The 10,022-nt window shown below is 41.3% G+C and overlaps 1 protein-coding gene across 2 annotated transcripts; it reads right to left on the bottom strand.

Moving 5' to 3' along the window:
* Positions 1-649: 649 nt before the first annotated feature.
* Positions 650-8,561, bottom strand: LOC143848204 (2-oxoglutarate-dependent dioxygenase 19-like). 2 transcript variants are annotated; one of them, XM_077357088.1, is made up of 4 exons: positions 8,204-8,561; positions 7,869-8,104; positions 6,252-6,579; positions 650-1,034 (listed from the first exon to the last, which is right to left on the bottom strand). In XM_077357088.1, exons 1-4 carry the CDS (start codon positions 8,465-8,467, stop codon positions 789-791), a joined length of 1,074 nt encoding a protein of 357 aa, XP_077213203.1. In that variant the 5' UTR covers positions 8,468-8,561; the 3' UTR covers positions 650-788. The 2 variants fall into 2 exon arrangements, with proteins under 2 accessions (XP_077213203.1, XP_077213202.1); XM_077357087.1 differs by lacking the exons at positions 6,252-6,579; positions 7,869-8,104; positions 8,204-8,561 and adding exons at positions 2,338-2,665; positions 4,677-4,912; positions 4,990-5,298.
* Between the last annotated feature and the right edge of the window lie 1,461 nt (positions 8,562-10,022).

Raw genomic sequence — 10,022 nt, 5'->3', positions numbered from 1 at the left:
TAAGCGACAATCATATCATTTCCTCTAAACTGTGTAAAGGATAAATTTTGTACCAGAAATGTTTTTCCTCCATCCAAACAAGGCCTAAAGGAAAAGGAAACAAGATAGGTCACAACATTGGCATTGATTTTGACCATTTTGGCAATCCTTTTTTTGATAGGTAAGCGGGGGTTTCGCAGGGGGACCCCTACCGTTTTAGATTAGAATGTGAAAGATATTACAATCAGCATACAAAACACTAACCTTATCAAGAGAATAGGGATACATACCAGGAGGATAAAGACAAGACCTATCCTTACAAGCAATATCTAAGGAAAAGTGGAAGCACAACTTATCTCAAGAACCACTAATAATCAAGGGCGTTTATCATCATCTGACTCAACTTCCTAGCTCTCATTCAACTTCCTAGCTCTATGGCTCTTCAGCAAATTCTGGTGGTTTTTTCTACTCACCTCCTGCCATGCTTCATTTTCGTGGGGTTAGTGAGTTTGCTTTACCTTTCCGGAAGCAGTTCCTTGAGACGAATTTTCTTGATTGAGGTTCCCACATTGGCAATCGTTCCGGCAATCAAGTAGGGTTCCCACATTGGCTTAAAACCCCAATTAGATATCCGAGAATCAAACCAAAACTATCCTAGTTTGCCTGTACGTAATACAAAAGATACTGCACTCCAAGATCTAAGGTAACATACATTACAGACTTGTGCTCCAAGTTCCAAAGTACACTGTGATCACCTTCAATACAAACAGTTGCCTTAAACTGATTATTAGTAACGTTAATTAGAAAGTTCACAGTCGTATGGTATCCAAGATAGACTTGCCATTGAGCTGGTTGCTCTGCTGCATCTCTAAGTATTCCTTGTATTTCATTGCCCGGTATGCAGGTGGGTGGTTTTTACCGTCAACCAATTCCGGTGCCGGAGCAACAAGGGCATCGAGTGATGGCCCATGTGCCATGGCTATAGATATCCTTGCACTCTTGTTGTTCACTACAGCTCGATGTACCACACTCTTGTACTTTCCATTGCTCAATATCTGATAAATCAAATTAGCAAACCATCAAATAAGTGGTGAATCTCATTACAAAATTATTTCTGGAAAGCCAAAGAAGAGATGCAGAAATCAGATGCTCATATATATAGTTACAAGTTGTATAGGAAGAGATTTCTATTTACCTTAAAATTGATTACAATCAGCCGTAATGCTCAAGGAGATAAACAAGGAAAGAGACAAAAATAAGATTTGTAACAGATTATCCTAACCCAAGTTACCTATTTTAATCTAACGACTTAACCTACCACCTGCACAATCTAACGGTCGGATCATATGAGATCTGTTATATTCAAACACAAGTTATGTGAACTTCCTCAAGCAAGACATAATATCATCAGAGAACAAAGTTGGTGAACAAACAATATTTTTCCTCAACTTCAATTTTGTTCAACATCTGGAAGATGCTTCTATATTTTCCTAGTCTCAAGTAGGTCTGGATATGGATATTGAAGTCAATTACACCCACACATAACCCTCTGATTTTAATTTTACCTTTAAATTTAGGAAACCATGACTGACTAGTCTCTAGTTTTTCGATCAGGGCATCAATTATCCGATCAACAAGGGTATGACCGATTTGTCAGCTGTAAGGCTGATCGGATAGACATAAAATTCAGTATTTCAGAATTTGGTCGTTTCTATTTGAATTGATTTGAACCTCCATTGATCACTCCAACGATGGCTCTAATACCACTTTGTTGTAAATGAGTAATCTAACAGCCCTGCCAGCAGCCTACACGGTACAATCATAATGAAAATTATAGCTAATCATAATGAAAATTATAGCTAATACACAAGCCAAATGAAAATTATAACTAATACCTGCATGATCAACCCGAAGGGTGCACATGGCATCCAAGAAAACCTCCTGCTTTCTAATAATCTTTGCTCTCTCCCTGTTCTTATTTCTTTAATAATGTATAACATACCTTATATATCTTTGCTGTCCCTTCATACACATTGAGCTCACCAATTAATTGATTTTAGCTAATCTGATCACAAGCCTAAAGTAACAAAAACAAAGGGGTTTCTTCACTTGTGACTATAAGATTAAAAAGAACAAAGGTCTCAACTTTCATCCTCCACAATTGTTGCAATTCCTTTGCTTTGCCTCTCCCAAAGCTCCCCTCCCACCTAGTTAAATTTCAATTCAAACATCTTAATCCCTTAAATTTCTAATTGGATTCTCAACATTTTCTTTAGTTGATTGTGTTTAGTTTTTCACTTAATCTATTACTCAGATACCCAATGACATCTTAAGAGTAAGTACTAGGAACAGGCATACCTCCATATGATCTCCTATGTTCACCAGGAATGAGTTTGGGAGGGGATTTGCTAGAACCCACTTCCCTTTGTGTTCAACTTGAAGGCCACCAATGTCATTCTGCATGAGAACAGTCAGAAGGCCATGATCGGAATGCGCTGGCAAGCCCATGGCAACTTCTGGTTGTGGGCAGTAGGGGTAGAAGTTCATTGCCATGATCTGCAAACTGGAGTCCAGCCCCAAGGCCTTGTCTATATAGCACCCTTCCAACCCCATGCTTTCAGCTATCCCTCTAAGTAATTCCCTTGCCAAATTTCTAATACTTGTGGAATACTCTGAGGCGACTTTCCTGGAAGATGGAAAAGAGATCCCCGTAGCAATCACTATTCAAAATTCAAGATATATGATGAAATAAATAGTCATGATGAAGGAGACCAGGATTGAATTTTCCAGGAATTACATCTAAGAATAGTGGTAAGCAATGTCTTGTTGTGCAGCATAGACTTGGAGAGTAGGGGTGTTGCCGCTGAAATCTGGATTGAGGTTGAGTTCGCTCCCGGGATGAAGATCAGTAACCTGCGCGCGCACGAACAAACCGTCAAAAAACCACGCGGTGTTTGGACTCCGGGGAAGCTCTCCGATGCTTAAGCCAGCAACGGCAAGAAATACGTAGTGAAAGCTCATGAATGATTTCAGAATCTATACCTTTGAGCCTTATCTCTCCTTTTATCAAGTGAGAGTCTTGTTATGTTGGGAAACTTGCCTCTGGGGACTCTTTCCCGATTGGCTGCATTTCTTAAAAATCCGAGCTTCCAAGATTATCTCTGGCGACAGCATTTTGGAGCTGCAACTTTAGGGTTTATAAGGTTTCCACAAAAGCTGTGAAATTACCCCTTTAACTTGGCACATTTGGGTCCTTGTATGCCACGTGCGTGTCTCTGATTGGGCTTTGGTTTTACTCCCCAACACATGTCCCCCACTTCCTTGGGTCGATTCGGGCTAAGGAAGTAGTTGTGCTCTTCTGCTTCAATAGGTCAGCTTGAGGGTAGCCACCGCTCGGTGTGCCTATCTCCCAGGTCGGCCTTGGGGCCATACACGTCGGTCCATGTAGGTTGGCTTTAGAACGTTCGCATCAGCCCAGTAGTAGAGGTCAGCGTTAGGACCGTCCATGTTAGCCCATGTAGATCAGCCTTTGGAGGTCGGCCTTGGGATCGTTCACATTAGCCCATGTACCTCGGCTTTGGAGGTCGGCCTTGTGACAGTTCACTTCAGCCTATGTAGGTAGGCCTTGGGACTGTTCACCTCAGTCCATATAGGTTGGTCTTGGGACCGTTCACCTCAGTCCATGTAGGTTGGCCTTGGGACCATTCACCTCATTCCATATAGGTCGGCCTTTGGAGGTCGGATCGACGCTTGGCTTCCCGGTCGTTCTACCTTAGCCAGGATTTTGTCGTTTTGTGCACATCGGCATATATAGCTCAGCTCGCCAGCTTGTCATTCGGCAACGTTCTCATCTCAACTCCATCAAGCACGCGTTCATGTCGGCCTCTATTCGCCCAACACCTCACCTTGTTCGGCCTTTGGGGAGTAAAAAACAACGCCCAATCAGAGAAAGATGTGGCATGCGTGGACCCAAATGTGCCAAGGGTAAAAGAGTAATTTCACAACTCTTGTGGAAACCTTAAAGTTGTAGCTCCAAAGTCCAAAACACAACCGCTAGAGATAATTTTGGAAACTCAGATGTTTAGAAAACTCATCCAAACAGGAAAGAACCATAGACAACTTTCCCAGCACACTAGGACTCTAATTCTATAAAAGGGAAGTTATGCCTTAAAGGTACGGATTCTGAAACCATTCTTGAGATTTCATTGCGTATCGATTGGCGTTGCTAACGTAAGCATCGGAGAGCCTCTCTAGAGTCCAAACTCCGAGTGATTTTTTGGCTATTTGTTCGTGCCCGCAAGTTGTTTGTTTGCCTCATGACCCATCTCAGCCACTTCCAGACTTCAGCGGCAACAATGGGTATAAGCAGGGTGGAGAGAATAGAGTGGGAGCAGAAAAGCACCGTTCCCAAGAAATTTCAAGCAAAATGGCACATTTTTTTGTGGATTGTGGCTTGTATGTTATGAGGGTGTCGTTACCACATACATGCAATGCTATAATGGCAACCGAGTGGGGAATTTTGCTCGAGTGATACCCAAATGCCGAGCACAATGATTTTGGGCATTTGGAAATCAATGTTGGGCCCAACGAATAGACGGTCCAGATGAACCAAATGTAAGATGTGCCATGTCGGATACAGCTTTTTGGAAATCAATCTTGGGCCCTACGATTATCTTATAATAGAACTCGTAGCGCACCTGAAACTGGCCGGTTTATCCGGGGAATGAAAGACGGGATGCACGAAAATCTTAATAAAATCCCTCCAGTAAAACACCTTCTCCACCGCAGGATTAAAGCTCGTTCCGTATCGGATCGGATCTAACACGTGCTTTCCTACATACTCCCTCTTCTCCTCCTCCGTCAGATCAAAAAAATCGTGACACGCATCCAATATCCGCTCCATCAGGCACTTTGCTACTCCGTGATTTATTACCTAAGAACGTTGGAAAGTTAAAAAGATGTAAAATTGAGAAAAACAAACGTTGGATTTTCATTGATGTGGGGCCTTACTACGAAAATTCCCCATTCCCGGCAAGCGTTACCGAGATCTCGGATGATCTGCGACCGTTGATCTGGGGTTCCGTTCTTGAGCAAGGAGAAATCGATGGTGGGGATTTCGGATCCGCTAACGGGGTTGGAATTGGCGAGTGGGAAAGCGTAATTAGAAGGGACGGAGGTGAGGATGCCCGATTCTGCCAGGTGTTTGATGCCTGCTACTGTTGCCGCCATGGGCTCAGAGAGAGAGAGAGAGAGACTGAAATTTTTTAGCCCAACCATTTGCCTCTACAATACGTGTCCACAAATCATAGCTTTCTCTCTCCTCTACCCAGATGAGAGTGAAAGACACATAAGGGGGTCGATTTAAGATATTTGGGGTGACCATATCAAAATTGTGACCATTGATTATCTAATTTTTTTTTTCTCTTTTCACTCCATAGAATCCCATGCTTCGAGAAATTACTCGGTGTTATTTAATCCTTCATTGATTATTGAATCAAAATTGTGACCACTGATTATAATTCAACCGATTGCTCCAAAAGCTTAAGTTGGTAGAGTGGGTGTCATTTAATCCTTTATACTTTAAGACTCCTCTAACATGTGAAACAACCGATTAAGAGTTGGTTATTTAATCATTTAAACTTCAACAAAACTTCCTAAGATTTCGTATCTACAACCCAAGAACTTCAATACAACCACATATTTCAAGCAATAACAATGTTTTCTTGTCAGAGAGTTGGTATTGCCGTATAAAATTAGGCTCTGTTTGTTTTGGATTTTCAGAACAGGTTGTGAGTCTAAACTGATTATTTGACTCAATTTTATATTTACTTCTGAAAAATGATATGCTCACCTCTTTTTCTTACTCCGGACAGCCCTCTCCAGTGTAAAAGAGTAGTAATAAATACACTAAAAGGGATGGCCCCAGTAAGAAAAGGGGGGCAAATATATCACTTCCTTTATTTTCTATTGAATAATATGTTTTGGACTATAAAACTGATTAATTGATTCAAGTTTACTTTTAATTTTCTATCCAATAATCAGTTTTGTACTCAAAATTGGTTCTCAAAATCCCAAACAAACATGACTTGGGCATTCTCCACGCTAATTATAATTAGCTTTTATTAGGTAATATGGGTCTTTTGACAACTAGGAAAAACTGATAGTGGTGGGCAAGCCTAATTTTAAAGAAGGAAAAACCAGCTCTCCTCCTAGTAGTAAAATAGTAACACTAACGATATTTAAAAATAAGAAGAGAGTATGAACATAAGTACCTCCATATGATCCCCTATGTTAACAAGGAAAGAGTTGGGAACGGTTTTTGTGTGCACCCATTTCCCATTGTGCATGACTTGAAGACCGGCAACGCCGTTCTCCATGAGAACAGTCAGAAGGCCATGGTCAGAGTGAGCGGGCATGCCCATGGCCAGCTCCGGCTGCGGGCATCGGGGGTAGAAATTCCCTATAAAGATTTGGAAGCCAACTTCGAGCTGTAAGGCCTTGTCCATGTAGCATTCTTTCAATCCTAAGCTTTCAGATATACCTTTAAGCAATTCCATAGCCATCTGTCTTATACTTGCCGAGTACTCTGAGGAGATCTCCCTGGAAGAAGAATAGAGACCCAAAATTACTCTCACATTTGGATTGCAGGAATTTTAAAGAAAAGTTAGAAAGACAAAAATATTTCTAAAATTCCCTCCTCTTTTTTAGCACGAAAAATGATAACTTTGAATCAGAGTATTCAATTTGTACTTACCATACAAAAAAATAAGTATTCAATTTGTACTTAGGACCTTCAATTTATGATAATATCCCTCTAAATTAACTATGGCTCTGCTCACTTGCCTTCTTAAGAAAGGAAAGGAGAAGAAAGTAAGTCAAATTTTCCCTTGATTGGACATGATTTGACATTTTTCGCCATTCACTCGTTTTCTCCGAAAAGCAGAATTACACAGGTAGAAAATGTAAATAATAACGTGGAAAACCAATTTTCTTGCACTTTCCCTCTAAATTTTCTCACCAAAAGGATGAGAAAATTACTTTCCTGAGAAAATCACTTTGCCTGCATACTTTTTTTCCCTTTCTCAACCAAGTGAACAACGGAATTTTCTCACAGTTTATTTTCCTTTCTTTTTCAGTTTTTCACGTCAAATTCTTTTCCTTTCTTTTCTTTTCCTTGCTGCTAGAAACCAAGTGAACAGAGCCTGTGGAAATGATTTCATCACAACTATGTTTTGATACATGCGCTCATGTATCTTGCCTTTTAGCATTTTTTTGTTTTCTTTGAACAGTTGTCTTTTAGCATTTAAATGTCACGTAAGTGCTTTTTGGTGATTGTTAAAAACCTTGTACAGCTGTTTAAATATAAAAGACAAGAAACAAAACATTTTTGTGATGAAATCAAAGTACGTCCACAACGTCAGGGACTGGACGCACTGGGTTGATCTAGAATTGTTCTATTAGATTGGCAGTCCCAGTCACCAATAAGGGTGGCAATGGTTCGGTTTCGATTCGGTTCGACCCCAAACCGAACTGAACCGAAATTTGAATCGGTTTGGTTTTACCAAACCAAAACCGAACCAAAACTGAATTTTCGGTTCGGTTTCGGTTCGGTTCCGCCAATTTTGCCACCCCTTACTCATAATAATTGGAAATATTCGGTTTCGGTTCGGTTTGATCCCCAAACCGAACCAAACCAAAATTTGAATCGGTTTGGAAAACCGAATTTTCGGTTCGGTTTAGGCTCGGTTCCGGTTTGGTTCGGCCAATTTTGCCACCCCTAGTCACCAATAACATATGCCACATGCCACAGTAATACTAAGAATTGTCTATCAGTTTGGCTGTAACCGTATCGGACGGCTTTAGCCGATATGCTACGAACTCTAACGTACCTGAAACCAGCCGGTTTATCGGGCGAATGGAAGACGGGATGCACGAACACCTTGAGGTAATCTCTCCAATAGAAAATCTTCTCCACGGAAGCATTAAAGCTCGTGCCACACCGTATCGGATCCAACACGTGCTTCCCGGCATACTCCCTTTTCTCCTCGTCCGTCAGATCGAAGAAGGCATGACACGCGTCAAGCATCCGCTCCCTAAGGCACTCCGGCACGCCATGGTTTACAACCTACATACAACACAAAAGAAGCTAAATAGGAAGAAAATTGCAAAGAGGAATATGAAGAAGAAAAAAGAGTTGCTTTTTGTCTTGGGTTTTGTTACTTACCATGAAGAATCCCCATTCCTGACAAGCGGTGCCGAGATCTCGGACGATCTGGGACCGTTGATCTGGGGTTCCAGTGGTGAGAATGGAGAAATCAATGGTGGGAATTTCATCATCGAGGATGGGGTCGGGGTTAGTGGTTTCGAGGGGGGTGAAAGTGTAATTTGAGGGGACGGAGGTGAGGAGGTTAGTTTCTGAGAGGTGTTTGAGGCTTCCAACTAGAAAGGTGGAGTGTTTGAGAGGATCGAGAAGGACCGACTGTGCCATGGAAGGGAAAATGGAGAGAGAGAGGGGGTGGAAAGAACAATAATAGGAAGAAGTTTTGAGGAAGGGTGAAGAGAGCAAGCCAATGAGGAAAACGACACTATCATTGGTTCAAACAATGTATTGATTAAGAGATAAATTATATGCTGTGTGGCCCTCTAGTTAGGGGTGCAACTCGGGGCGGGTTCATCTCGGGCCAATTAGAAAAATTCAAGGAAAAATAACATAATCCTAGAAAAACATAAGAAAACTAGTGGACAGAGGGGTCGGGTTGCCCAAGGCCTCAACGCTAACCCAACCCGAAATGAAATCGGGTTGGTTTTTCCCAACCCAACCCGAGAAAATGCCAACCCAACACGAGCCAAAATCGGGTTGAACCCGTCGGGTTTGGGTTGAGCCCGACCCCAGTTGCACCCCCTACATGTAGTCCAATATTTTTTAAAAAGTATTGTACAGCATACTTCATAGGATGATCCGAACCATTGATCATTTGTTGGGCCACAATGTTAATGGGCTGTGCCTTCTAACCCTTTTATCTACTGAGGTGTGAAACAACCAATTACTCCAAAAGCATAAGCTGTTGGAGAAGACCTTATTTAATCATTCATACTTTTAACCAAGGTTTTAAATTTCGACCGAAATCAAAATTGGGTTAAGTCAAAACGTTACTTAATTTCGATCGAAATTTCGCTATCCCCGAAATTTTTGGCCGAAATTTAAGGAATACCCCTAAAAAATCTAAAATTTATTCGTTATTTAATATTATCCCGAAATTTCAGCCTGGCCGAAATTACCAAAATTTCAATAATTTCGGCTGAAATTTCGTACGGGATAAAATATTACTTTTCCTATTTGGACGGATTTCGAACAAAATTTTGAAATTTCAATTGAAATTTCTGTTTCGGTGAGGACCGAAACACTCAAAAGCTAAATATAGAAAGATTATATTGATTGTGGAATGAGATAAAGATAGAAAGATTCTAGTTCAACCTAACTACCACATCCGGCTTAGTTGCCTAATTAAGCTTAATTCCCTAATCTATCAAACATGCCCCTACTAACCAACTTATCTAATATAATAAGATGATCCAACAGTAAGATCTTGATGTAATCCATCAAGATTTTATGATATCTCGCATGGTCTAACAGTTTCTTTTGAAGTCCCTCTATAGATCCGAGCATTAGGATCATCTTATGGAAATGATTTTTGGGAAACAACCTACTTACATTGTGGCCCAACAAGTGAATGGTTCAGATCCCTATTGTTAGGCCTAAAATCGGTAACAGGTTATGGTAGGACTGGGTGGTCCGGGCTAACGAGCCACGGCTGAATAGCTGGTTGAGTCCTGCGCTGCACAGAGTACAGACAAGAAAGAAAAGGGTCAGAGGACCAACCCGGAGTGATACTCCGGACGGGTGCTTCGACACTCAAGTCAGTATGAGCAGGAGTGTAGAGCAATGTCAGAGCAAAAAGCTTAGAGTTTTGGTTCTCAGATTTTCAGGACCCTCACCTTAGAACAAGTGAAGGCTATTTATAGTGATTTTGAGCCACCTGTCC

Source organism: Tasmannia lanceolata, unplaced genomic scaffold, assembly GCF_043159265.1.
Source record: "Tasmannia lanceolata isolate RefF3 unplaced genomic scaffold, GAP_Taslan_0.1 ptg000016l, whole genome shotgun sequence".
In the NCBI taxonomy this organism is placed as follows: Eukaryota; Viridiplantae; Streptophyta; class Magnoliopsida; order Canellales; family Winteraceae; genus Tasmannia; species Tasmannia lanceolata.
Note: the sequence above shows the minus strand (reverse complement) of the source record. Positions and strands in the feature narration are given on the sequence as shown.

Coding starts and splice junctions, on each gene's coding strand:
- LOC143848204 (XM_077357087.1), bottom strand. CDS start 5,256: ATGGTTGGGCTAAAAAATTTCAGTCTCTCTCTCTCTCTCTCTGAGCCC. Junction 2,666..4,676: donor GATAAACCGGCCAGTTTCAG/GTGCGCTACGAG, acceptor TCCATCTTCCAG/GAAAGTCGCCTCAGAGTATT. Junction 1,035..2,337: donor ACATAGGAGATCATATGGAG/GTATGCCTGTTC, acceptor TTGATTTATCAG/ATATTGAGCAATGGAAAGTA.